We start from the raw sequence: 27989 nt of genomic DNA, 5'->3' as shown, positions 1-27989 counted from the left end.
CCAGTACCCCCAGAAACAGTTTGTCCTGATCCAAACATCCCTTTTATTCCAGTAGCAGCGGCTGTGGCCAAAAGGGAAAGAGGCACGAGGTAGTGCAGGCAATCAAACTCTCAGGGTACAGGATACCCTGATGTAGGGGTACAGCAGGATTGGGCCCAGCCCAGCCTGGCCAGAGTGGCACTACCTGAGCTGTCACCTGCACTCAGTTGTGCAGGGCTGTGGGGAGGGCTGGCCCACATGGACAGACCACCAGTGCCACTACACATCTGTGGCTGGGCCCCACTCGTAGCCTTCATCCTGATCTGAGTCATCCCTGGCCCGTGTGAACCTCCTCCTCACTGCGTCATGCTCGTATTCTCTGAGGAGGGAATACAGAAGGGTGGTGATGGCTCTGGGTGATGGGGACAGTGCCCTGCCAGGGCTCTCCCCAGCCCTGGGCTGGCTGCCACCCCATCCCTGGAGTCCCAGGGCACAGGGTACCTGATGCTGTCGTAGCGCCGGCCCTGCTGCGGCTGCTTGGGCACCTGGGGAAGAGCAGATTGGAGGGGGTAAGGGGCAGGGCAGGGCCTGTGCTCCAGCCTGGCATTTGGCCCCGGACACCCAGAGCTGGGCACAGCTGGAGACACACAGCTGGACTCTGCAGCAGCCAGAGGTGACACCCTGCCTGCACCACGAGGATGGGAATTAATACCCCAGAGCCAGGCACTGTGCCACCCTCTTCTGCCCCAACAGACTCTTGTTCCAGTCTGGAGGAACTCACCTGCTCACTCAGGCTGTAGCTTTGGGCCAGCTGTGCTGGCTCAGAGGAGTCCAGGCCATGGCTCAGGGCCAGCTGTGCTGGCTCAGAGGAACGGGCCAGTCCAGGCTGGTCATAGGCATCCTCTGCCTCACCATCAGTGTAGGCACTCGCCTCACCATCTGTGTCATAGTCACTGTTGGCACGGCTGTCACATGTCAGGTAGCCTGAGGCCACCATGCTTGGTGGGTTCAGCAGGTCCAGACTTTCCTCAGATGCTACATCTGCCTGCAGGGTGGGAATGACAGAGATATGGGACCCCAGCCGTGGGGAAAATGTGCAGCCCCATCCCCTGCCTGGCTGCAGCCCCAGGAAGTCAAGCCTCGCCACAGAGCCCATGCCCTATACCTGCTCTGCTGTTGTCCAGATAGGCTGGCTTTGCTGTGTCCTTATGATATCCTGGATCTGCTCATACCAGGCATTGCCGCTGCCGCTGAGGCTGATGGTGGCTGTGAAGAGGTGGCTGCAATACTTCTTCATCTTGTTGGCCTGGGCATAGAGGCGCCGGGAGCTCTTCCTGGAGTCAGGTGCCAGCCACTGCCGCATGGCCTTGATGCCCTGTCGGCTCTCGGGCTCACAGAACACCACCACCGGGTAGTACTGCACGTAGTTGAGGCGCTCCACAGCTGAAGGCGTGATGTCGAGCAAGGCATGCTTGTTCTGGGGCAGGGCACAGCCATCAGCCCTTCTGGGAGCAGGGATGGGCCAGAACAGGCATCCCTGTTCCACAGCCCCCAGCTGGTTCCAAAGACATGGGAAAGGTCTCACCTTTTCTGCAATCTGCCGCACCGAGTCCAGCTTGATGACCTTGGATGATGCCCCATCTCGGGGCACACTCGCTGTAGGACACAGAGATGGGGCATGAGAGTGACTGCACTTCTAACAGCCCCAGGCTGGGCATGGCCATGCCCAACCCCAGGGCTGTGTCCCTCAGGGAGAGGAGGGGAGAGGGTGAATGAGACCAGGAAGGTGTTTGGGTATCATAGGGAAGGAGCCAAAGGTAAAGAACTCCCACAGCTCCTGGGTGCTGTGGGTCTGTCTGCTGGATATCATTTTCTCCTCAGTGTGGGGGCACTTACGGGCAACTTCGAACAGCTCAGGCAGTTCCCTGCTCAGCTTCTGCACAGCGATGTCTGCGATGGGGCCCAGGATCACCACGGGCCGTTTGAAGCTGGCTGTGGGGGGACAGAGGGGCTCAGGGTGGGTGGGGGCAAGGGCAGAATTCCCAGCATCTGGGCACCCAGCCCTGCTCCTCGTGATGCCTGCGACTTGCGCTGCTCCTCCCAGGAGAGGGGTGCCCCATCAGCACCCGCAGCAGGGCAGCCCCAGGGCTAGCATCCCCAAGGTGGGTCAGGGTGTCCTGGTGCTCACCTTCCTTCAGGACCACCCTCTCATATGGTGGATAGCGACCCTGCTTTGTGAGGGCAGACAGGTCCTCCCGGCTCTTCCGCAGCATCTTCTTGGCTCCCCGCAAGCCCCGCAGCTTCCAAAACTCAGCCCGTGCCCCAGAGGAGTTGGCACCAGATGTGGCTTTCAGCACTGATTCCAGGCTGGCGATCTGCTCAGCCCTGGGAAAGGAGAGGCCTCAGGACCTGCAGCCTCTGGATTTACCCCCACCTTGTCTCTCTGGCTCTGCTGGCACCCCCGCTCAGTGGCATAGCCAGGTGAAGCTGTGGTAGACTTCTCTCTCTCAGACTTTGGACAACTTGACCATCGGCTGCCTCACCACCCGAGAAGGGATTTCACTAGCTCACACTTCCCATCACTGCCCCACCAGCCCTTGCCCTGCTTCACACTGAGCCCACCATCCATGTCCCCCCCTTACTTGGGAGCCCTCCCTGGCTCTGCTGATCTCGGGGCTGTTCCTGGCTCCATCCCTACCTGCTCCGGTTGGGGATGATGCCCTTGTCCTGCTCCTGCAGGTCCCTGCCCACGCGCACAGCCAGCCAGCTCCCCAGCCTGCCCCGGTACATGGTGTCCAGCACGTGGAACACATCCCCACGGACAAAGCTGAGCCCTGATGGTGTGTCCTTCTCAAAGTCAAAGTGTGTCCGGATGTAAAATGAGTCACCCACGTTGGACGAGATCATCTTCCTGTAAACTGGAGCCCAGGGCAAGAGGAATCATCAGGGGAAGAGGTGGCTGAGGAGAAAGATGCTGGAGAGATTTAGGAAGGCACTAGGCTGGCTGGGAGGCTCCACAGTAGCTCTTGCTGCTAGGGAGAGTATTGGGGACACCTTTTCCTCCCATGGCTTTCTTAGGCATGCTGGAGACAGCAGGCTCTGACCCCCCAGCACACACTGGTCTCTCCAGGCTGAGCCATGGAGGCAGAAAACCTCTGTGCTCCAAGAAGCCAAGGCACAAACAGGGCCACGATGGTCTGCTCCCCTCCCATCAGCTCTCTGGAGGAGGAGGAGGGGGAAAGAAGGACCACCCTGCAGGGGCAGGAAGGGCCATGGCAAGTCCAGCAGGTCTGATGCTTGCCCAGAAGAGACAGAGGATGGAGAGGCACAAGCCCAAGATGAGCCTGGTCATCACTCACTGTCCTGCTTGCTCTGGGTCCACAGCGTGACCTCCTCGCCTGGGGGCAGGGCCATGAGATATTCCACAGCCTCCTCACGGGTCAGGTTCTGGAAACTGGTGTCATTCACCTGCCACAGAGAAGCACTTGGACATGGTCCTGCCAGCAGCACAGAGGGCATGGGGACCAGCAGGGTACCCAGCGACAGCAGTGCCCAGGGCAGAGTGGGAGAGGGAACTGATCCCTGTCATGCTGGAAGTGATACCCTGGGGACGTATTGGACCCAAAAAGGCTGGGGCCAGTCCAGGTGCAGCAGCATGTGGAGCATTTTCAGCCCTGGGTACCTGTAGAATCTGGTCCCCTTCCCGGACTCCCTGGCTGTCAGCTAGGCTCCCCTCCTGCACACTCGACACGAAGATGCCCACATCATTCCCACCTGTCAGCCGCAGCCCCACACTCTTGGCCTTCACGAACCGCACGACCCTGGAGTTGCTGCTGTACCTGCCACAGGGAAATACAGTCAGCCCAGTGGTGACATGCAAGGACAGGACAAGGACTAACTGATCCTGTGACCCCAGCTCCACACCAGAGCAGCTCCCCATGTCCCCCAGCCATTTCCCCCTGCCTCTCAAAGACATACCCATCCTTGTGGGCAGCTCGGGCAGTGGGGCTGGTGTGGAGGCTGTGGCTATCCCCCTCCATGGCTTCCAGAAGGTCTGCAGGAAGGAGAGCTGATCCAGGAGCAGCAGTGGCTGTGGCAAAGCACAGGGAGCCCTGGCACGGTTCTGCCAGGGCTTTGGCAGTGGAGATGCACAGGAACCTGGAGCCACCTCAGTGTCCACTCCACTCACCCAGGCATTGAGCATCAGCTACGGTCACCTCGGCCACAGGCTCCCTGTTCGATTGTCTCCTCTCCCTGGACAAGGTCAGGCAGGATTTAGGCAGGGCACAGGCAGGCAGTGTCAAGTGGGCAGTGAAGACAGCAGAGCAAGCTGGGGATGGCAGTACCACCTCCAGGGAAATTGGCTTAGAAATGGAGAACCAGCATCCCCAGACAGGTGGAGAACTGTAGCATCTGCCAGGGGACAGAGGGGCTTATGGAGATAGTGGGGGGCTTACGGTGGTGAATTTGTCCTGGCAGCAGCTGGAGGTTTTGGAGAGGCCTCTGGAGATGGCAGATGGGACAGGTCAGAGTCAATGTCTGAGATATCTGCAGCAACAGAAGGGAAGATGCATCAGTCACCTTGCAGCCCTGTGCTGTGTATTTGGCCCTGGCCCTGCCACCACGTCCCCTCACCATCCATCTGGGAGCTGTCGCTCTGGCTGTCGATGTCAGGGATGTTGACCAGGAACTGCCGGTGGTCCCGGAGGATGAGCAGGGTCAGGATGCCTTCTGTCCGCTCAATGAGCTGCTGGGTTTCAGCCAAAGACATATCCTGGCTGGCCACCCCATTGATCTGGAGGGGCAGAATGGAAGGCCTCAGGGCACCTGCTCCTGGGAAAGCCAACCCCAGAAATGCCCCACTGGGATGGAATGTTCTGACTGCCATCTTCCTGGTCCCTTCCCAGCCCCTCTGGCCCAGCTCCAGCTGCTGCAGCTTCACATAGCCTGTGTCCCTGTTCTCAGCTGCCTCCCAGTGTGACCTCATTCTGCACAGAGAAAACATTAGCATGGCTAATTAACACCCATTGCCATCTGCCTGGGGCCTTGTCCAGAGGTAGGAGCTGCACACACCCCTCAGACACCTGAAGCTCAGTTTTCCTGTGCCCTTACGCTTCTATGCCTGTGCCTATTTCCTGTGCCTATTTCCTGTGCCTTCTATGCGCTGGCCTAGTGCCAGGGAGTCAGGCCCCAAGCAGGCCCTGGGGCTGGGATCTCCCTGAGTGGTAGGAGCTTTTCCCAACAGATTGTGGGATGTAATCCCTTCTGTTTGCCCCAGTGTCACTCTGGCAGCAGTTCCCAGTAGCCACGAGTCTGTCTGGACCAGGTGTGCAACCAAAGGGTCTCCCTCCTTGAATACTTTAAGCGTTATTTCACCTGACAAACACCTCAGTGACTGTCACCCAGTGGACACATGGACACACAGTGGGGGGGCACACACCATGCGGACACCAGGGTGGACACGACCCCACTGTGTCAGCAGGACGTGTCACCAGCCTTGGCAACCCAGGGAGCCAAGCCCTGAGAGCCCCTGCAGGATCCCTGGGACAGCCAGGAAGGCTGGGGCAGGGAGTGGGCACCACATGGAGCTGCCTCCAGCACAGCCATGGCTGGCCCCTGCTGTGACATTAGTGAGGGGCAAGCCCTCCAAAGCGGGGCAGTGAGTACTGTGCACCCCGGGGGCCCCCATACCTTCAGGATGAGGTCTCCCTCCTGCAAGGAGCTGCCCTTGGCCGCCAGCCCACTCTCCACTATGTGCTTGATGAAGAGCTGACTCCCCAGCTTCAGGCCATACTCTGCACCAGAGAGAGCCGTGATGGTGGCAGAGCCAGGCAGATGCAGGACTCGCTCAGGGTGCCCCCTTAGCACCATCCCCACAAGTCCCAGCTCCCACTGGGGCACTGGCAAGCCCCAAAGTAGAGCTCTGCAGCCCCGGGCTGAGTACAGGAGGTTTAGTGCACCCAGCACGGCATGCACTGTCCCCTTGCTGCAGCCAGGCCCTGGCACCCACCCTGCCATCGCCTCCTCCCTGGAGGAAGGCATGGCCAAAAATCAGGCAACAAGACCCAGGGACAGCAGGAGCAGGAGGGCCTCACCTTCACTCTGCTTCTGCTTCACCAGGACTGACGTGATAGGCTTCATTGGCATATCCTGGCAAGGCAGCCGCTTGAAGCCTGACACCAGGGCCAGCCCATTGGTGTCCCCATCCTGGCCAAAGGCACTGGCAGAGCGATGCCAGCTGTGGTCTCTCTGATCTGAGCCACTCTGCATCCAGTGGCTGCTGTCCTGGCTTCGCCTCCGGCTCCGTGACACTGGCTTGTGGTGGCAATGGTCATCGCGCTGGTGACCAGAGCTCCTTTCGCTGGATGAGTCCCCATCGTAGCCCTGGCTGTGGTCCAGGTCATCCCGGGAGCGGTGCAGCCTGTAGTCCTCATCTGAGTCATAGTGCCGGGGCACAGCAGGGGACCCAGGGCTGCTCTTGGTCACAGGGAGGTGAACCTTCTTCGGTCTTTTCAGCGTCTGTAGATGCAAAGTGAGCAAGAGAGGATGGTGGGTACAGCTGTCTCTGCCAGGAGATGTCCCTGCAGCAATTTCCAAGCCCCAAACCCTGGTGTGTGTGGGACAGGGGAGCTGGGATGGGGACAGGCACAGTGTGAACATGATGCCAGTCCCCCATCCCACCACAAAGCACACTCACAATGTTGGCAATCTTGCCGCAGGTTTTAAGTGTCTGGATGGCAAAGGAGGATGGGACGTTCTCCATGGAAAGGCCGTTCACCATCACAATGTGATCCTTCCTCCTGGGAGGGAAAATGCTGCTGTGACTGCCCCAGGCACAGCTTCCAGCCCACGGAGCTGGTGGCATGGCGAGTGTACCCCAAGGAACCCCATTCCAGCTAGGCACAGCAACAGTGGTGCTGGTCCTGTCCCAGCAGGAGTGATTCTCCATCCTGCCCACCCTCGCTGGGAGCGAGTACCCCCTATGTCCCCACATCCCTGTGCACTCACTGGAGCCAACCCATCGCTGGTCCCCCAGACACCACATCCGAAACAAACACTGCTGGGTCCCCGGTTGTCCTGTTGGGACGGTCACGGCCTCCAGAGACAGCAAAGCCAAAGCCCCGGTGAGGGTCCTGGAGGGGGTGGGCAGAGGGCGGTCAGGCGGAGTTGACCCCATAGACCCTGTCCCCTCCCATGGCAGAGCCACCCTGGACCATAGTCACCTTGCTCAGTGTCACTGTGTGCTGCTCCCAGATCACCATCTCCTCCATGGTGGGCACCCACCAGCACGAGCTGGGGAGAACAGTGGTGGCAGCCAGCTGGCGGGGCGGCTCTGACCGGCTCCGGCTCCTCTTTGCAGCCTCTGGCCCCTTCCTCAATCCAACATCAGGCTGCAAAGAAGAGCAGCGGCAAAGCTGAGCCACAAGCACTGGGGACTGTGAAACTGCAGGGGACAGAGCTTCACAGTGCCAGGACACCAGGACTGGCAGCTGTGTCACACCCCAGCTAACCCTGCATGGCTTTGAACCCAGAGCTGCCTCTGTGCACCATGAAATCATCCCACTGGGGGTCCATATTCGTCCCCTCAGACATGCATCCATGGAAGGGGAGATTTTACACAGGACAAGGACAGGACCCATCTCCATGGCTGGGACCCCCTGTCCATGCCATCCTCATGGAATCACTCCCCTCTGTCCTTGTGGAACCAACAGACATTGGGGTGCTTTGGATGGTGTTTCAGTGCCTTATTCACCCACTCTGGGCTCTAGCACCTCTGCCAGCTGGTTTGGCAGCACCACTGCCCCAGCTTCACCACTTGGTTTCCCTGGGTTTTTCCCAAATCCAATGTTTTCCACCTAGGACATATCAGCCTGACTGACAGAGTAATGTCCCATTGAGGCTGAAACTCCTGGGATGGGCCTGGGGATCTCCATCGGGTCCTGGCTCCCTGGAGGGAATGCCAGCATGAACCCAGAAAGACAAGGGTTCCCACATGGGTGGGAAACAGCAGGACCAGAGCCTCCCACCAGTTCCCATGGCAGGGGAGAGAGAAGAGGCCACTTTGATCAGGGCCTCATAAAATCACAGAATCATCAATGCAGGAAGAGGCTTTCAAGATCATCAAGTCCAACTGTCACCCCAACACCACCATAATCACCCCTAAACCATGTCCCCAAATGCCACATCCAGAGGCCTCTTGAATGCTTCCAGGGATGGTGACTCCACCACCTCCCTGGGAAACTTATTCCATTGCCTGACCACTATTTCAGTGAAAAAAAAACATTATCTAGTATCTAATCTGAACCTCTCCTGGTGCAACTTGAAGCCATTTCCTCTGGTCCTGTCACTTGAGATATGGCAGAAGAGGCTGATCCCCACCTCACTCCAATCTCCTTTCGGGAGCTGTAGAGAGCAATGAGGTCCCCTGAGCATCCTCTTCTTGAAACTGAACACCCCCAGTTCCCCTGGCACTCACACAGTCTGTGGTGCCTGAGGGCTCTGGAGTGGCTGTGCCAGGGGCTGTGCTCATTCATAACAGCCCTGCAGTACAGCTCAGCTACCCTCAAGCCCCACACTGGTGCCACAGGGAGCTCAAAACGTCCACAACCCCTTTGGGAATTGGCCATGGGGCAGCTTTGGTGGGACCAGGAGGCCTCAGAGATGTGGGCAATACCAGGGGTGATGACACATCAGGCATCTAGCAGTGGGCAGCCAGCCCTGGGCAAGTGCAGCAGCTTGGTCCCAGCACAAAAACTTCCCGGAGGCAGGACGGTGGAGCAGTGCTGAGGCAACCAACTGAGCCCCTGAAATGAGAGCTGGCTGAGCCCCTGAAACAAGATGCAGCTCACTGCAGTCCAGGGAGGGCCGGGGGAGGCCTCGGGTAATCATTCACCAGTAGGGCAGGCTGCAGCCACAGGTGTGGAGGGCAGAGTCCCCTCTGCGTCACCAGTTGCAGAAACCAGACCGAGTATTTCCCTGCTACTCAGGGACACGTGGGACCAGGGGGTAGCTGGGGCTGGACAGGACCCCAGTGTGGCAGCACCCACTGTCCCAAACTGGCACTGGGAAAGCTGGTAATGAACAGGAATGCCTAGTGTGGCATTGGAGTGGTTTCAGCTGTGTCACCAGTGTTGTTCATGCTCACCAGACACCCGCAGTGGTGTGAGCTGTAAGTCCAAGGGACACCAACCTGGGGCAGCCAGATCATCCCCTAGAGTGGTGACAGCTGCTGTGCCAGAGCCACCACTGCTGCCACCCAACACAGCCTCTTACTGTCCCCAGCTGGCTCCCACTACTGTCCCATCACTGAGGTACCACAAACTGGCCTCAAACCTGCATCCCACTGCCACCCGTTGCTCTCTCCAGACCGTGTCAGGGGCAGCATGGGGATGGCAGTAGCTCCCATATTGCTAGCAGCACAGGTAGTGCCCACGGTGCCACCAAGACCTGTCCCTGTCCCCAGTCTCCCCCCAAGACCTGGCGTAGGGCCTGCCCCAGTCAAAGGCCGAGGCTGGCAGCAGGAGGAGCCGGCTCAGCCGGTTTCCGACAGAAACCAGCCCGCGCCTGGAATGGCCCCGCAGGGAGAGGCAGTATCTGGGCAGAGCTGACCACGGCCCAGCCCGACACACCCATCATCGGGCACCGGCAGCACTGAGAGCCCCACACCGCCCCACGCTGCCCCACACATGTACCGTGGCAGCATCTCCCAGTGGTTTTAAAGCCAAACAAAGCCAGGCTGTGCTGGGGCAGCTCAACCGACTTCCAGGTCCCCAGTTCGGGGTCAGGTGACGCCACCAGCAATGCCCGCCATGGGGACAGCAACTCGTTGGGGGATCATTTATCGGGAAGTAACACACCCTGTCCACCCCAGCCATACTCCACAGCCAACCCCACTACCCATAATGTTTCCCAACCCCCTCCGCTGATAGGGGTCCTCATCCTGAGACCTCAAATTCTTCCTGCGATCAGCGAGGTCTCTGCTCTCAGCCAGTGCTGCAAAACCACTCGTCCCTTGTCTGGTCCTGGCCATGCAGCACTGGAGTCCCGGATCCCTCCAGCAGCTGCTCTATCCCAACCCCACCCACGGAGTGATGGGCTGATCCCGACCCCCTGCTCTGGGAAAAGGTCTCTCGAAGGGCTGCTCCGGACCGTGTGTAAATCAGCAGGATAGAGGCACGTCCTCCAGCCCTGGGGCGTAGTGCTGTGATCCTCCGGGGTATCTCCCTGCCTTGGGTCAGTGCTCCAGGAGGGTCACCGGGTTCTGGAGCCACCAAGAGAGGGACAAAGCAGGTTGCCCAGGTGAAAGCACAGCTGAAAGCCAGAAAGCACGGCCGACAGATCTCGGAGGACAGAGTTAGGCACTCACCGATCCTCGGATCCGACCAGGAAGGAGCTGAGCTCCGGGGACGGTGGCAGTTGTGTCACTCCAGGGTGCCTTGCGTAACCCTTTGTGGCCCAGACTCTGCCTGCAGCAGGGAAGGAGCAGGATTTGGGTCCCCGAGCAGCTTCCCAGGCACAGCAGGTCTCCCGGAGGGCTGTCCCTGGTGTCCTCCACCGTGATGGTGGCTCAGCCACCTACGCTCACCGCCGTCCCAGCGCTGCATCGGGACAGGCTCGCAGGATGCTGGTGGTAGCGGTGCCTGGAGACAGGGGTCCTCCCCGCAATGCTTACCCTTGTCCAGGAAAGTGGCGGAGCTCTGCCCCGGACTCCCAAACACTCCCAGCGTCACCCATTGCCCCAAGAGGGGAGAGACACGGGGGCTAGCCTGTGGATCCCTGTCCTTGGAGGTGTGGGGGAACCTGGTGATGGCTGCTGCCCCCCGTCCTACCCTTCCCTTGCCCCTGTCCGCACCTGGGGACCAGTTCCCCGTCATCTCTCGTCCCGCAGGGCTGCTTTCCTGCGGTGGCAGCGATCAGGTCCACGCCGCGGTTCTCCGCCTCCCGCCGGGGCCGGTACCGCTGCCAGCCCAGCGCCGGGGCAGCGTGAGGGGACCAGTTCCTGCGGAAGCCCCCGGCCGGCAGCCGCCACCCCGGAGCCGGGGCCATGCCGCCGCCTGCCCCTCCGCTCGCTCCTCGGCACCGGCTGCTCCCGGCCGAGCCCCGCCGGCCCCACGGGGAGCCTGGAGCAGCTCCCGCCGCTCCCCAAGACCAGCCGCGGCCCGGAGCCCCACTGGCGGGAGCCGGCGCCGCCGAGTAGCCTCATTAGCACCGGTGGCTCCCAGCTGGGGCTACCCATCCGGGACACGCGTGGCCCCGGGGCCCGAAGAACCGGCGGGGCCGGCCCGGGCTGACTAGCGCCCCGGGGCTGACCCGGGCCCGGGCCGGACGGCGCCACTAGATGGTGCCGCGGGGTCGGGAGGAGCCAGGCCCCGGCCCGGGCTGGGAACCGGCGGCGCTGAGTGGCGCCGGGGCCGCGCAGAGGGGAGAGAGCGTTTCCGGGTGCCGGTGCACGGCCTAGCCCGGCGGATTGTGCGGCTGCCAGGAGCCCCCGGAGAAGGGGAGAGCGGGTAGGCGGCACTCGGCACCGTGAAGGCCTCGGGAGGGCTCCGGTCCCGCGGAGGCACAGCTGTGGGAGCCGGTGCCGCGAAGGGAGCGGGGGCGTGGGCTATGCCGTGCAGTGCTGAGCGCGCCCCCGCCGGAGCCCCGCCCCACACCTAGACCGCGCCCTCGCTGTCATGGCCACCCCCAGGCCCCGCCCCCGATGCCATGGTGACAGGCAGACTCCCCGCCCCCCGGGAGACCCGCCTCCATCCACTGTAGCATTCTGTAGGCCCCGCCCCCAGAAAGCCCCACCCCGACGAGCCCCGCCCCTGATGCTATGGTGACCGCAGGCCCCGCCCCCGACCCTGTGGTGCTCCCCCCCTCCTTGGGGGCCGCCGCTGCCGCACCGTGAGGGAGCAGCGGGAGTTGCTGCGGCCTCCCTGTCACCCCCCATTGAATCCACAGCCCGCCGGTTATCGCGACACCCCGCCGCCACATCGCGATTCACCCCGGCGGAAGAGCCCCGCTGTGCTTCCGGCACTGGTCGGGGCGTGTCTGGCCTCGGAACCACCCGCACTCTATGGTCCGCGGAGCTCCCAGGGTCCCCCGCGCCGCGGCCGGTACCCGGGAGGAGTGCGGCGGCGGGCGCTGGCCTGTCTGGGGCCCCTCTTGCCCCGGGGCTGCGCCTGCCCGCAGCCGCCATGGAGCTGGAGGTGCCTGAGGAAGCGGAGGGCTCGGCCGCGGCGGGTGCCGGTGCCATCACTCCGGAGGCCGGCGTGGGGGGATCGGACGCGTCAGGAGGTAACGCGCCGCGAGCACCGGGGGCTGCCTTTGCCTGTTCCCCACCCGTCCGGGCCCCGGCGTGTCCCCGTGTCGCGCCGGCTCGCAGTGGTTCATCCCAGCCGTATCCCCGGCCGGACCCCCCCGCGGAGCGCTCGGAGTGGTTCGGTCCATCCCCCCCTCCCCGGAGTGCGTCCCCCCCCCCCCCAGACACCGCGTGGTCCCGTCCAACTGCTGTTTCCCTTCCCCCCTTCTCCCCCGGACCCGGGATGGTTCCGCCCCCTGCTCAGGGCTCCGGGGACACCGGGATGGGGCTCCCCCGTCTCTGCCCTCGGGAGTCTCGGAGCTGCGAGAGGCAGCGGCGACCCGCAGACCACCGTGCGGGACACAGGCCGCCCGCCTTCGGGATTGCTCCTAGCCCCGGAACCGGCGCCGGGTGTGCCTGGAGGGCTGGGGCGGGGCCGTCCTGCCCTGGCCCCTCTCGGGGGTCGCTCCCCGGAGATCACAAGGTCCGGGTGGGGACTTGCTAGTAGAGCCGGACAGACCCTGGCAAGTGGGGGCGGGGGACTTTGCTGCCGCCCGGGGCTCCTCCCCATTTGTCAGGGCTCAGAGCAAGCCCGAGCCCGGCAGCGGCATTAGGAGAAGGTTTAGAGTTCCTTAGTGGCAGGATGGATCCACGGAGCTGTGCCTGTGCACCTGCCCCCGCCTCCGCTGCTACCTAATTATTTCTAGTTCTTTAACAGCCTCAGGATTGCTGGCTGAGCCGTGCTGGTGATGTTCAGCCCCGCTGCTGCCGGGCTGACACATTCCGACGCAGAGCTCCGGGCACCTGCCGGAGTCCGGGGTGCTCAGAGGGTTTGGCTGTGTGATGACAGCGATCTCCGTGTCGTCAGGCCTTTAAATGAGCATCATTAGTTCTTCTGAAAACCAGCTAATTACAGTGGAAGCTGTGCTCGTTTGGCAGATGTCATCTGCGACGCCGGGGTGGCAGGGGTGGGTGTAACATGTAACTTTGGGTAAGGTGCCGAGGTTTTAGGCTGAGGGAAGCTGTCCCCAGCCATCCTGCTGCAGTTCCTCAGTGCTGCAAGGAAATACAGGGGCTGGCAGCCTGCAGCCTGCCTTCCCAACGCTGCTTGCCATGTTCCCACACACCCTTGGACCTCTTTTTAGGAGTGTTCTCCCTGCATGGGGACGAGTGGCTGATGATGCCAAGGGAGTGAGAGTACCTCTTGCTGATCAGTCACAGAACAGTTTGGGTTGGAAGGGATCTTAAAGCTCATCTTGTTCCACCCTTCTTCCATGGGCAGGGACACCAATGAACAATTAAAATACTGTTTCTCCTTCAGGTTTCTTGGTCACCTTTCTGGTTTTTGGGGATTGTTGTTTCTCAGGACTAGGCAAAGTGGCTATGGAGACTGTTGCTCAGGAAGGGTTTAAGTAGGGAGCGTGTGTTTTTCTTATTCCGTGAGCAAGTAAATCTGAATTTATGAACCTGTAGGCTGATCTTACGCTGATAGTAAAAAAGATGAAACGGAGCCAGTAATCTCACCGATGCTTTGATTTCTTAAGTCAAGTTGCTTACTCCTCACTTGGGTAGCGTCCAAATTGTGTCACTTGGCCTCAGCCACACTTGCAGCTGGAGCTCCCAGGGGGGCTGGGGACAACATGCACAACAGCGAATGAGTGTTTGCTGGAGAAGAGCAAACCCCGGGGGGTAGAGGTGGCCTGTGGGAAGGCACAGCTGCACCAACACAGGGCGGGCTGTGCTGCAGGTCTGGGGTTGTTACTGCGCTCCATGGTCTGAACTGGGTGACAAATCCCCATAACACTGGTGCTGTGTGGAGGAGTTGAAGTGCCCATGACCCATCTACATGGGTGCTTTGTGAAGCTCCCCTTGTTCTCACTGCTCTGCCTGTGCCATTGATGGAGGATCACCACCTGGCTGGAGAGGAGGCATTTGGGTGCTGTGCTCTGCCTGAACAACATGGCAGGGTTAATCCATGTGGGTTAGGACAGCAAAGACCTTCCCCAAGCCCTCACTAATTATAGAGGGGAGCCAGTTAGTCTGGTATATGAGTAAGATTGCATGGAGAAGGGCTGGAAATTGGGGAGGCCTTGGCATTAGGTTGACTTAAGGTACAGAAAGTGTTCTGAAGGGAACTTTTGGAAATCTCACCCTTTAAGGGAGTAAACCTCACTTATTGCCAGCAGCAGGGCTCATTCATGAACACACAGGCCCAATTCATCCCTTCCTGAAACCTTGACATCAAAGTTTTAAGAAGTTTTGTGACCAACTGTGAAAAGGGAGTTTCATAATCTAACAGGTGCAAATGCTTGCTGTGCCTTCTCTCTGAATCTGTACGCTCGTGCCCTGGGGAGGGACTGCAAGGAGTGTAAGGGGCTGCTTCATGGTTCTGGTGAGCTGTGGGCAGGAGCAGAGGTGGTGTGGGGAGGTATGTTGCTGTGGGGTGACAAATGAGCACTGGGCTTGTTCAGGCTGGGGTGTCCTCATCCCAGGGATGGTTGGGTAAGCAGATGGCATATCACCATTCCTCTAGCTGGGTGCAGTCTGGAGAAAACAGGGTCTGGAAACCCTTCTTCCAAGGGTGAGCTGTTAGTACAAAGAACTGGCACTGTCCAACTGTTGGACAGCAGGTCTTGCCTCCACCATCTCCTTTCTAAAGTGGGAATTCTCAGTGTGATGGGGAAGTAAAGTTGACATTGGATTAATTTCCAACTGCCCTTCCATTGTTCAGGTCTCCAGTTACACGGGTTGCAGTCTGCCCATCACTTATGGCCCAGAGTGGGAGCAGAAGCTTCCAATGTGTTCTTCAGGGTTGGATTCTTCTGCTTTAGGGAGCTAAAATGATTTAAAAAGGATTTACACTCTTGAACAGTTGTCTCACTGTACCTCAGGCTGGAGGAGCAAAGTGTAGATCCTGGCCCCAGCCACGTGTGCCGGGTGCTGGTGGCACCTCTGTGGCTGCCTTGAGAAAGCACTGGGAGAGCGTTGATTGCGACAGCCCAGGAGCAGTATTGCAGCTCTTCCCTCTTAGCGGTGATAACTTTGAAGTGACTTTTGAAGGGTTGCTGGAAGCAATTTTTTCAGTGAGCAGATTAGAGATAAGAGAAGAATTCCAGCCTGTGGGGCATAAGCAGTTCAATCCATACCAACTCAATGGAGAGGGGAAATTGGAGAGAGCTTATCAGCTTGAGGAAAAATCAAATGTAAACATCATCCCCAGCATGATTATGGTTCACAGCTTAGTTGGATGTCACATGCCTCTGTGCTGTGAAACGGTGCTGGCGAGGATGATTACAGAGGGAGTCAGCCAGGCAGGAACAGGCAGAAAAACACCCCGCGCCTTGAACTCTTAAAGACCCTGCAGTTACTTCACAGTCAATAAGTCACAGCCCAGCTGCAGGGAAGGAGGAAGGCAATGAAAATAGAAGTCAGGCTGCTCTGGCAAATTAATTGTTCTTTAAAATGTGAATCGGCTGGAAGCACACAGGGAAGCTAGGATGATGAGGCCTGGGAGCTGGGAAGGGCAGTGTGTACAGCAGGGAGGTGTGGGCACTGCCCAAAGGATGCTGAGCCCACCTGTATCGGTGTCAGGGCAGGCTGGAGAAGGAGTCCCCGAGAACACACAGGACAGGGAATGATAAATCTCATTTTCATTAACCAACGTTAGCATTGACCTGCATATAACAGCCCATTCCACCACTTTTGGGGCCAAGGCTGGCAGAGCTGCCACTGCCACTGCCACATCCCACTTGCGAGGCGCATGGGCTTTTCTGGAAGGGCTCCTCATGGAATGACCTGAGTGTTTTCAGTATGAGCAGACTATAATTTGGTAACTATTATTGAACTGATTCACTGACATGACCATTATGGGCTCTTGCCAGATGTACAATCTTAATGAATATGGTTTTCCCATGTAAGGTGATTATAGCCCAAAAAACAGCAGCAGGAATTCAATCACTCTCTTCCTGCATGGACACATCTTTCAGTCAGCACCAGTTGATTCCAGAAATAGTTCTGCCATGGCTGTGTGATACCCTGACAAAGACTCGAGAGCCCATCTCATCACTTGCTGCTTCAGCTTTGTCAGTGTTTGATTATTCCCACCCATCCTTTTTGGGCTGCCGAGCATATTTGCATGTTCCATGATTAATCTCTAGAGGCCTGGCAGGTTAGCCTCACTCCCAACATGAACGCAGTACCATGTGCTTGCTGGGACCTACTGAAATGAGATCAGTTCATATGTGCATATGGGAACTGCAGGTGTTACATAGGCAGATCATTCACTTGTGACTCAAAAAGCAGAAACCATCGCACCTTTTGCACTACAGTGGGGAATGTCAGAAGTGAAGTAGGAGGGGGAGATGTTTGCTAATCCCAGTGCAAGCAGGTTTGGCTTTGTTTAGGTGGAACTGAACACTCAGCATGGGGAGGGAGCTGCTGGACAGGTTGCTAGCAGGAGATGCTCCCTCTGGCATCCTGGGTGCAGGCAAGTGGGAACCAAAGCAGGTCCTCCCTTCCCCAGATGGTCTGATCCCATGGGTGCACCCTCGTGGATCTCCCCCAGGTCCTAGGGAAGCTGGGAGGGGCAGCAGGCATTGGAGCAGGCTGCCAGTTCTGGGACACACTCTCTGGTTTAACACAGAGGCCTTGGCACCTCCTTTTCTTCAAGATGCTTGGGAGAGAAGTGACTCAGAATGTTTGAATCACAGAATCAAAGAATGGTTTGGGCGGAAGGAGCCATCTCATTCCAACCCCCTACCATGGGTAGGGACACCTTCCACTAGACCAGGGTACTCCAAGCCCCATCCAGATTGGCCTTGAAACTCATGAATAGCAGCTGAACAGCAGGAGATGGCCAAGGTGGGGTATTTTCCTTCCCATTAAGTCTTTCCAAGTCCCTAACTAAGATCTCTGATAGTCCCCTTTGATTTATTTAATAACCCAGTGACAGTGTTGCAGTCCTTCACCATCTCCCAGGCCTACAAGCCGGGTGACCTCATGAATGTGCCCAACAACATAATTTTTTGTCACATCAGACTGACCATCTGTTCATGTGTGTGGGGCCAGGCAGAAGCTGTTTTTAAGCATTGTGTAGGTGCAAAGCCCTTGCTCTTTGGTGTGGATTCCCCATAAGTACTTACTGTTAGATACATAGACACACCTCTGTGGTATTTCACCATTTCTAAATCCATTTTGAGTGCAGGAACTCAAAGGAGAAAAATACTATTGTGTTCTGTGAGTCTTTGGCAAAGCAGAATTCCTGGCCAAGCATGCTCTGGGTGTTTGCTGCTGGCTGAGGGTGTCTGTGCAGCCGCTTGTGTTTTCATCTGATGCTGGGATGGGGACTCAAGCCATGCTGAGCCCAAGCTGCAGGCTGTGCCGCCACAGGAATGCACTCACGGCCAGGAGAAGACATGAGCACAGCAGAGAGGGAAATCAGGGTACTGTCAGGGCCTGGAAATGAAAGTCTGTTTAATGCTGAAATGAAAGAAAAGCACAAGAAGGAAGAGGGTCATGTAGAAAACTAAACTTATGGCCTGTCTGATGTGGGTTTGGTCTTGATCCCCATCAACACAAACCTCAGCAGAGCCCAAGATTGCTCATCTGCCTGCCTGCCTGCCTGGGGAGCGTATGCCAAAGGGAGAGCAGCTGCTGGCTTTCCCAGGCTCTCCACCTCCTCCTGGGAGAACTCGCAGACCGAGTCCCTGGACGGGGAGCCTGGCTTCTTCAAGAGCCCTGCACAAGCCAGTGATCATAAGGTGATGTTGGGACTTTTCCTTCTTAGGTAGGTCTTTGAAATACTCAGTTCCTAAGCAGCCTGGCACTTGTTTGGTTTTTTTTCAGTGATGCCAGTAGCTGGGTTAACCTCCAGACTTTCTGGAAAGCGTTTTTTGTAATTAAAAAGCTAAAAGTGATTAGAGCAGCTTTTCTGTCACTTTGTCTCCTCACCCACATATTTAGCAGAAAATGCTGTCAGTCCCTAATTAAATGTCATCGTTTTCCACGGTTTGTTCTTGTGGCTTCCCCAGCTTACGTGTGGGTTTTGGCACTGGCTTGTGGTGAATTACCAGGCTGAGTCAGAGGACATGCTGTGGTGGGGAGGAAATCTGGAGCTAGCAGTGTGCTGGGTTGCCCCAGTATTCCCAGCCCTGCCCATACCATTGGTCACCACTTACCATGATGTGTTTTTATCTCACAGCTCTGAGAAGAGGCTGCGAGTCTCTTTGCTTCTCCTCCAGCTTTCTTAGAAAGCTGCAAGCTTTCAGCTACAGCAAGCCCATCACTCTTTCCTAATTCTGTTGAAAGAACACAAATGTGTACAACTGTATGTGATATGAAGGGTTCTGTTAAATACTTAGAGAAACTGAAACAGGCTGGAATAATCCACATTTGAAGAAGAGCAGTGCTCTTTTATAGTATGGGGCTGGCATGTTCTTTACAGTTTCATCTCTGGTAGATGCCCATGGGAAGTGCTGTCTCGGATAACTGCTCGACTTTGAATCTGGAGTTGCAGGAAACAGACTTCAGTGTCCAACCACTGCCTGTGCAGTTTGCATTCAGTGTGAGGAGTGTAAATGCTTTGCAGGCTTGTCAAGAGGGCCCAGTCCTCATCTTCTCTGTAATCAGCAGAATCTAGACGTTCTCTTTGCAGAAATTGCTACTAGAGAGGGTGGGAAAGACTTCCTGGGAGAAAAGAGAAGTTGGAAATCAGCTGTTTGCCTTCATCATTGAAGACCTGCCTGTTGCATGAGGAGTGTTTGAAATGCCCACATTCCAGAAGCATGCCTGTAGCTGCTTCTGCTGCCCAAAGCACTACTTGATCCAGCAAAGGGGCACCAGGTCATGGCTCAGGGTTTGTCACAAGACCAGCCTGGGCAGATCCACGTCCATGGCTGAAAGGGCCTGGAGATTAGCTGAGCATGGGAACACCACAGGCAGCAGTCTCTCTCTTTGTTCTGGGTGAAACAGCGCTGTCTCCTGAACTGGGAGGAATTAATGGATTACAAGACGAGGGCAGCTTTGCCTTGTTTGTGGTCATTAAAAAGCAGCAGCGCTGCTGGGATGGTGCCGCTGGCGCCATGGCTGGTGGGGAGCTCAGCACTGGTCAGACTCCACACAGCTCAAACGCTGCTTTGCACTTTACTGCTTAATGTTCCACCTCTCCCAGCCATGCAGGGGAATGAGGCATGGTTCAGCTTCTGCCGTGCACTCCGGCTGCTGCTGTTAAAGTTTCCTGCCTCTGCTCTCCTGTGGGAGCTCTTGCATGGGGCTTGGTGACTTCTGCAAAATGAGTCTTCTGTGCTCTGAGGGCCCATTTAGGCACAGCAGCTGTTAACTCTTCATTTAAACTCGGTAATGCTTTTTCGGACAAAGCTCTGTCAAACTGCTGACTCTTCACATTCAAGTTGTCTGCGTTCCTGTACCACGGCAGACACATCCTAATTTCTTTTCCAGAAGATCTGGTAGTGCTTTGACCTCAGCCATCTCCTGGAGGAAATGTAGCTCACCAGAGGAAGGGAGTGCTGGGCTGGGAGCCAGTCGGCTCTCTACTCCTTCACTGAATTTAGTAAATCAGAGTAATTCCCCAGCTGTTTCATGTTTTTTCCGTAGAAAGAGTTCTGCTGCTTTTGGGACCAGGGAGCTTGAGTTCACAGTCATTTAGCAGGGCTGATGTTGGAAGCCTGTCCTTAGTGTAACCCAAACTCTGGGCACGTCAGGATGCTACCCCTCAAAATGGGTATCTTGGATGTGTTCAGACTCTGCTGGTGACCATGTTGTGCTTCTTCAAGAGTAGAATTAGTCAAGATTGTTTTGCTTGCTCATTTGCTGCCTGACAAAATGTCGTTGAAATTGCTAGTTAGACTTTTCTTCCCCTTGGAGTTTGCCATTCTCAGTTGCTGCTTTATATTCTGTCACCCCAAGTAGTGAAGGTCCAGATTGCCAGTGGCTGAGATGACCACTGAGACTGGTGAAGCACAACCTGATGGAGTTGAGGACTGACACAAAAACAGGTGTAATCTCTGCTGAGAGAGCATTTTTTGCAAAGTCAGTCTCTTGGAAATTCAAGCTTGATGCCCAAACTTGCTTTCTGCCTTCCTGGTTAAGGCTGGGTTCACCCCACCTGCACCTGGGCATAGGGGCTCACCAGCCTTATGTGGGACAGGAAGGGCAGGGAGGAATGAGGTAGGTAGAATAAAAGCAATTCTCCTGTGTATTTAAAGCAGGAGTAATGTAGGTCACCTTAATCTGCTCTTCCTCCTCCCTTTCCTGTGGGATGGGAGAGCGTCCCAGCCACATGTGCTGCAGGGTGATGATGAGGGGGTCCACCTTCGTCTTGCTGCTGTCAACCTGTCAAGCATCCAGTGACCTTGGCAGGCTTCTCTACCTGTTCATTACCTACCATAAAAATCAATCAAAACTCTCCAACAGTATGGCAGTCTCTCAAACAGTACTTGTTTCTGTGCATGAGATGAATGACTTCAAGGTGATTCAATTTAATTATTTCAATTATTTTTTAGGGTGGAATTCCTGATTTGTGGATGGAACTGTGATTCTGTTTAAATGGCAAAGTTAACAGCATCCTCCTAAAGCTCTAGGAATTTGCTCCCCAGTTGTAGCTGGGCAGCAGTACAGTCACAGCACTGCTTTAGACGCTGTTCAGTGCTGGTCCTGTCAGCCCTTTGGTGATGGAGTTGGCTCAGAAGGGCTGTGTATGGATTTTCATCTCATTCAGGGGTGTCTGAGCTGTCTGTGCTCAGGTAATTCAGGCCACTTGGCACCAATCTGAGCAACTTGAGTCGTAGCAATTTGATACAGCTCACAAAGGGCACTGAGTACTTTTTGAGTATTTTTATGTAATTTGCAAGTTTTGAGGGGTTTCATGAAGTCCTTTCAAAGCTCGAGGCTCATATCCAAAGTCCTGTGAGGCTCCCAGCAGACCACAGTGCCTGAAACCATAGATTCATAGAATCTCCTGGGTTGGAAGGGAGCATTGGGTCCAGCTCATGGCCCTGCACAGGAGAACCCCAAGAGTACCACCAAATGCCTGAGACCATTGTCCAAACACTTGTGATCTCTGGCAGAGTTCAGGTGACCTCAGCTGCCAACAATGATGTATCCTGCTTTGTCAACACAGTTGATAAAATCTTGGGAGTCACAACAGCTCAGATGGGACATGTCTGGTTTCTGCCCTTGGAGCCCACTCACTTTTGTTACCACTTTGTCCGAAATGGATCCCACTGAGGAGACAGCCCAACTTCAGTTGGTTGTCACCTCTGGGGTCCATTTATTTTACTTGAGGTCCTGAAAAACTGGGGGATTGAAGAAAAGCCTTTAGGCTTGGCATAAGGCCTAGAAACACAAGTGTTCATTGTACAAAGTAAAATGAAGGTGGTGAGCTCAAGCTTGCAATGGCCACTGGTCAGGTCTTCCCATAAGATGTGTAGCTCTCTTCCCAGTGTAGGGTTGGGAATTGGAGCTCACCCTGGCTTTGTGACACTGATGGTATTTAACACATGGGTTAATGGGTGGAGAGGGAAGAGTCCTCTGCAGGGCAAAAGTTACGGACTTTTTTAACTGCTCTAAAAAATAAGGGAAAATCTGCCCATCTCTGTGCTGTGCCATGTCATGTTTGGTGCATTCTGTGACCTGGGCAGAGACACAAGGAAATACTGCCAAAGCTTCTGCTTTGAGCAGGATGCAGCAGCTGAGGACAAAGATGCTGCAGTAGTTTTTCTTTCTATAGTTTCTCTGCACATCTGATGGACCAGATTTTGTGGATTTTTCAGTATAAAATTGTTTATTATTGCATTTTTCAAAGGGAGGCAGCTGGCTAAAATCCTCCTCTGGCTGAGTGCTCCTTCCCTGAATGTGCTGATGGCACTTCAGCAGTCATAGTCACTCCACTTGGATGCTGATGTGGAACTTGGTTGTCCCTCTGTGTTCTTGATTCCACAGTTTCTGTCAGTGTGGCTGGTTCTGCATCCCTGTGCCAGGATGAAGGGGTGTTGTGCTCAGTCCCATGTGCAGCCAAGAGGGCAGATGTAATACCTGAAACCACTTATCTTCTCTTTAAATGTCATTTTTAACTGGGTGTCATCTGCAAATTGACAGTTTTCCACCTCTCTGTACGTGTTGGATGCTGCTCTCTCCATCTGGCTGGCTGTGTGTTGACGGGGGCAGTGTACAAAACGAAAAGCATTTGCTGGCAGAAATGCAAACTATAGAGATGTAAAATAGTCCCTGACTTCAAAGCTGGAACAGAGAGAGCAGAAAATGAAGCTGAAGTCTCAAAGCTGTGCTTGTCACTGTTAATGACATGCTCAGTTACAGACACTTGCTGAGGTGGAATTCAGAAATAAGGCCTTGAGTTTCATTCTTGCCTAACAGGTGGGGATTATTTGGGGGTTTAAATAGCACATGTTTTGGGGTGGCTTTTGTAGTTGGTAAGGGGTGTTTGTTCAGTGATAAGAGCTGAAATCTGGAAGGTTAACAATTGCTTTTGCTTAATTTAATGTTTTTTTACCCTGTAATTCTGACCATTCCCTGGGGAGCCTGGGCAGTGCCCCAGCAGCCTCTGGGGGAAGAACCTTTCCCTGAGATCATCCCAACCCTGACCCAGCTCCAGCCATTCCCTGGGCTCCTGTCCCTGTCCCAGAGCAGAGCTCAGCCCCTGCCCCTCCGGCTCCCCTCGGGAGGAGCTGCAGCCCCCGAGGAGTCTCCCCTCAGTCCCCTCTGCTCTGGCTGAACAAGCCAAATGCCCTCAGCCACTCCTCAGATCCTTCCCCAGCTCTGTGTCCCTCCTTTGGACACTCTCCAACAGCTTTAGATCCTTCTGATCTTGTGATGCCCAAAGCACCTCCAGCACTCAAGGCAAGGCTGCAGCCTCACTCTGCTTGATATGCATATTTTTTTAAATTCCAGGATAGTTCTTCTCAGCCCAACATCTCTTCAGGCTTAAATTAATTTTGATGGTAGAGAAATGCTGACACAGTCTTTATCTCTGTAGTCTCAGAGGGCTGGATGTTTGTTTTCATTTCAATATTGGGCAGGAGTCACTGGTGGATTAACTATCTGGGACATTCTTTTGAGAAAGTGGCTTCTGGACTGATAATGCCAGAAAATGCTTATTAAAGAAAATGAGAAATGTGGCAATTTGGGAGGAATTTGGTTTAATATGTGCAAGCTCTGTTTTTTTATGGATGGGATGGCAATGCACAAGCTTCCACAGGGCATGAGGTTTAAGGTTTTTAACAATCTCAGAGAGATACTGTGGCTTCCTAAACTCCCAGGCTTTAAAACACAAAGACTGGATTTATTTTTAATCTCAACTGAAAACTGGGAGTGCAAGGGGGCTGGAAGTGCCCAGCATGAAGAACAAACTATAACCTAGAGAAACAAGGTGGGTTTTTACAACAGCTGAAGAAATGAAATTTGAATGCAAGTTTTGCTATGACGTGGGGTAAAAAACAACTTAATCTGTAAGGGTGAGGTGAGGTGAAAAATTACTTAATTCAAGACCCTCAAGGAAAGGATGTGTCTGAATGGCAGCTGCTCATCTGAAGGGAAAAGGAGTGTGTTGCAGGCAGAAGTAGCAAGTGCTGCTTGCCTGGTACTTCTTGTTTTCTATTAGAGCTCCTGCTTTTGACTTGACAAGAAAACAGTCTCCAAACTTCCTTTGCCTTATGACTTGCCTTTTAAGTTCTGGCAAAACCAATGCTCTTATTTTGGTGAAGAGGAAGTTGAGAAGCCCCATCCAAAACTGCAGAGCTTGGTCAGGCCCATCCTTAAAAAGGGCCACGGTACCTGCAGGATGGTTCTGCTTCATCACACCTGCCTTCTTCTCTTCCCACGGGCAGCCTTCAGCTCCCAGCTGCTCTCAGCCTTCCAGCTGCCCTTCTGCTGTGCTTTGTGAAAGGAACTCCTCTGCTCAAACCTGCCTGTTTTCCTCTTTGGGGCTGGGGTGCCCCACTGCTTGGTAGGGACAGAGCTCTAGGCTTAAGCCATCTGGTTTGGAAGGAGATTACTGGATTGGGAGCCAGGAAATGTAGAGCTTAAGCCATGAGACTGCCCATGTCAGCCTGGGGTGTCCTTTATTCCCCACTAAGAGCTGTTGTGTAAGTGTTGGCCACTGTCACCACACACTTCTGTCTCTTCCTGCCTCCCCACAACTGCCACCATAAACCAGATAGCTGTTGGTTGGGAGGACAAGCCTGAGCACATGGCTGGATTGTGCTCCTGGAGATGCTTTTCTGAGCAAATGTTTGATGTCAGTGTGCCTGGCTGTGGCTTCTGTTTCTCTCAAAACACAGGAGCAGATTGCGCTGTTCCTTCTCTCCTTTGCAGGTCAGTGGCAGTGTGTGTTTGGCTGATCCAGACTTACAGTGTTCTGGTTCAGGGGAATGAATTCATTTCTTGTTTTACTGAAGCCTTAGCAAACAGATTAAAGAGCCCATGAGGTTCTTCTGTGTAGCTCAGAAATGCTAAACTGAAGTTCACTCCATTCTGCTGGCTTGAGTTGAGTGGCCAGCAGGACCAGGGCAGTGCCCATCCCCCTGTGCTGCGCACTGCTGAGGCCTCACCTTGAATCCTGGGGTCAGTTTTGGGCCCTTCACAACAAGAAAGACATTGAGGGACTGGGGCGTGTCCAGAGAAGGGGAAGGGGCTTGAAGCACCAGGAGCAACTGGGGGACCTGGAGGGGTTCAGCCTGGAGAAAAGGAGGATCAGGGGTCATCTGCATCTCTACAACTCCCTGACAGGAGGCTGCAGCTAGGGTGGGGTTGGGCTCTGCTCCCAAGGAGCAAGGGACAGGAAAGAGGAAAAGGCTGCAAGGTGGCCCAGGGGAGGTTCAGGTTGGACACTGGGAAAATTTCTTCACTGAAAGAGCAGTCAGGCCTTGGAACAGGCTGCCCAGGACAGTGGTGGAGTCACCATCCCTGGAAGTGTTCAAAAAACAAGTAGAAATGGCAGTTTGCCATATAGTTTAGTGGGCATGCTGGGCTTCAGTGGAAGGTTGGGCTTGATGATCTTGGAGGTCTTTTCCAACCTTAATGACTCTGTAGTTCATATGGCATTCCAAGATTTTCCTTGTGGGCAGATGCTGAGTAAAACCCTGACAAGGGCGCAAGTTATCCATGGTTCAGGGCTCTGTTTTAGAACCTGGGAGACCAGAAGTTGTTCCCAGTTGCATCTGGAACTTACAAAGTGATGTCAATACGCATTTATGAGCTGTGTGGGCAGCCAGACTGGGCTTTTCCTGAAGTGGTCACTTGTGCTTGGAGCCCAGTGTTCTTTAGTTGTAGTTCTCTGTGTTTAAGGAACGCCTTTCCTCCACTCCCTCACTGGAGAAGGGCTGCTCCGAAACCCACAGCCCAAGATCTGGAAGCTCTGTAAAGAGAGCTGATCCAGCTGGGTGGGGTTCAGCTCCGAGGTAACTTGTCTTTCGCCTTTTAAGAGGCTGCTATCAGACACATCCTAGAAACCACAACATCACTTCAGGGAGACCTTGACCACTCCTCTATCCTGTGAAAGTGCAGGAATACCAAGGATGAGGCACATCTCATGCCCCGTGCAAGCCCAGCCCAAACTGGTGTTGCTCCCAGAGGGGTTTGTGCTGTGCTGGGTACAAGCATGTGCTCAGCCTCAGAGAAAACAGTGCCAGAAATCTACAGGGTCCTTAGCACCTGGGGGGCTGCAGGAGTTTGGGAGAACCAGCTCAACAGCAGCCTCAGTTCTGCCTGAGCAGTACCTAGGAAGCCTGAGCGCTCTTTTGGATTTTGCTCTTCCTTCTTTTGCATCTTTTTTTGGGCACGTACTTGTGCAGAGTCTGGAGATTTGGTTCCTAAATGAGTAAATAAATGGGCATTGCTGCACTTGGTTAAATAGAAATAATAAATGCCTAGCTCAGCCTCCAAGTGTAAATCCTCCAGGCCGGGCTGGAGAAGCTTCTTTCTTGCCCCAGCTTTGAGCAAGCTGCAGAACCAGCCTGTCCTTCGGCTCGTGGGTACCTGTGCTCGAGAAGGCTGTCCCTGATGGCTGGTGTAACACAACCGAGACCTCCCTGTAGCCCAGCATGGGCACCAGATTACCTCTTCATGCCCTCTTTGTGTGTCTCACCTGTTTGAATTTCCTACTAAGAGCTTTAGGAGTACTTTTTGAAATGTCATTATTTTTTAGGTACCTTATTTTCAGCTGCTTGCTGAGTCACTAGCTGCCATGCTACAGCCAGGATCCCAGGGAGAGGAGAGACTTCTTGCTGAAACTTTGAGTTATGATTTTTGGCAGCACACTCCATCTTTTGAGCTTGCTCTGCCGTGGCTTGTTTTGTTCCATCTGTTCAGGTGCCTTTGTGAGAGCAGAGCAGGTGCACCCAACCAAAACTCTTGAGTCACGGAGAGCAGAAGCGGCCTTAGCAAGGCTGATGAGAAAAAAACACGGTAATGAGCAATAATGTGAATTTATTCTTAACCCCATCTCCCTACACCTTGTGTCAGTAGCTTTTCCCCTGAATATCATTCCTGAGTCTGACAGCACAGGGACCTGTCTGTCCAGAGCTGCTGGGGCTCTGGGGGATGTTTGCTCACAGAGCCCCAGTTGGGGAGAAGACTGGAGGCTCAAGACTTCTCCTGGGTAACAGCCCCCTCAGTCTGGGGAAGAGAGGAGGTGTTGGCATGTTCAGGGATGGAAGGGATCATGGAATCATAGAATAGTTTGTGTTGGAAGGGACTTTAACACTCATCTTGTTCCACCATCTGCCATGGGCAGGGACACCTTCCACTTGACCAGGTTGCTCTATGCCCCATCCAGTCTGGCCTTGGTCACTTCCAGGGATGGGTCAGACACAGCTGCTGTGGACAACCTGTGCCAAAGCCTCACCACCTTTACAGCCAAAAATATCTTCCCACTATCCCATCTAACCCTGCCCTCTGGCAGTGGGAACAGTGGGAAGCCATTCCCCCTTCTCCTGTCTCTCCAAGCCCTTGTCCAAAGTCCCACTCCAGCTCTCCTGGAGCCCCTTTAGGCATTGGAAGGAGCTCCAGGGTCTCGCTGGAACCTTCTCCAGGCGAGCATCCTCAGCTCTCCCAGCCTAGCTCTGGAGCAGAGGGCCTCCATGGCCTTCTCTGGACTCACTCCTGCAGCTCCACATCCTTCTTATGTTGGACCCCTGACCTGAAGGCTGTTCTGCAGGTCAGGTCTGAGTGGGGCAGATGGGCAGAATCCCCCTCTTCAACCCGCTGGTCACAATTTTTATGATGCAGCCCAAGATTCATCTAGATCTGCCTGGAGGAAAGAATTTGCAGTGGCTGCGATGGATTAAGCAGAGTTTGCTCCTAAAGAGCTGGCCAGCCCTCACTTTGTTGTGCTGTGGAGTCTGAATGGGTGGTGCAGGAGAGGCACAGGCAGCAAGGGTGGTGAGGTGCTGCCAGGCAGGCACAGGACACACTGATGGGAAGCAGTAGAGTTGGAGGGGTGAGTTTTGAATGAGGCTAAGAAACCAGCTCAGATGAGCCATATCTGCAGCCTGGAGAGCTTGGTTTTCTCCTCTTTACATCAGCATAAATTCAGGTTTATTTTAGACGTAAGTAGGTCATAGAATCGTGGAACCACTGAGGTTGGAAAAGACCTCCAAGATCATCAAGTCCAACCTTTGGTTTCTCAAACAAGGATGTGTCACTGCTCTGCTTTTCTGAGCATGTTTTGATGGTACCTGGTCACCTTGAAAAC

General features: G+C 55.1%; 2 protein-coding genes across 10 annotated transcripts in view; one reads left to right on the top strand and one right to left on the bottom strand.

Annotated features, from left to right (window-relative positions):
* Positions 1 to 19: 19 nt before the first annotated feature.
* Positions 20 to 11596, bottom strand: TJP3 (tight junction protein 3). Of its 3 annotated transcripts, none has more exons than XM_085040223.1 (21): positions 10832 to 11596; positions 10346 to 10445; positions 7203 to 7370; positions 6988 to 7112; positions 6677 to 6779; positions 6075 to 6498; positions 5671 to 5774; positions 4615 to 4774; positions 4437 to 4527; positions 4169 to 4233; positions 3958 to 4033; positions 3662 to 3812; positions 3339 to 3447; positions 2678 to 2897; positions 2168 to 2364; positions 1876 to 1971; positions 1565 to 1635; positions 1145 to 1456; positions 761 to 1024; positions 481 to 524; positions 20 to 358 (listed from the first exon to the last, which is right to left on the bottom strand). In XM_085040223.1, exons 1-21 carry the CDS (start codon positions 11023 to 11025, stop codon positions 259 to 261), a joined length of 3174 nt encoding a protein of 1057 aa, XP_084896349.1. In that variant the 5' UTR covers positions 11026 to 11596; the 3' UTR covers positions 20 to 258. The 3 variants fall into 3 exon arrangements, with proteins under 3 accessions (XP_084896349.1, XP_084896348.1, XP_084896350.1); XM_085040222.1 differs by having other exon boundaries at positions 3662 to 3818; positions 10832 to 11594; XM_085040224.1 differs by having other exon boundaries at positions 3662 to 3818; positions 10565 to 10969.
* A 215-nt stretch (positions 11597 to 11811) lies between these two features.
* The window catches only part of PIP5K1C (phosphatidylinositol-4-phosphate 5-kinase type 1 gamma), a 51755-nt gene continuing 35577 nt past the window's right edge, over positions 11812 to 27989 (top strand). For 2 of the 7 annotated variants that reach the window (XM_085040232.1, XM_085040229.1), the window contains exon 1: positions 11814 to 12261. In XM_085040232.1, coding sequence (XP_084896358.1) covers positions 12162 to 12261 — 100 coding nt within the window. In that variant the 5' untranslated portion in view covers positions 11814 to 12161. Of the gene's footprint in view, positions 12262 to 27989 lie in introns of all 7 variants that reach the window. The other 5 variants (XR_014846198.1, XM_085040230.1, XM_085040233.1 and 2 more) reach the window with 3 other exon arrangements.

The sequence above is a fragment of the Lichenostomus cassidix genome, chromosome 28 (genome assembly GCF_008360975.1).
Source record: "Lichenostomus cassidix isolate B80296 chromosome 28, HeHo_3.0, whole genome shotgun sequence".
In the NCBI taxonomy this organism is placed as follows: Eukaryota; Metazoa; Chordata; class Aves; order Passeriformes; family Meliphagidae; genus Lichenostomus; species Lichenostomus cassidix.
Note: the sequence above shows the minus strand (reverse complement) of the source record. Positions and strands in the feature narration are given on the sequence as shown.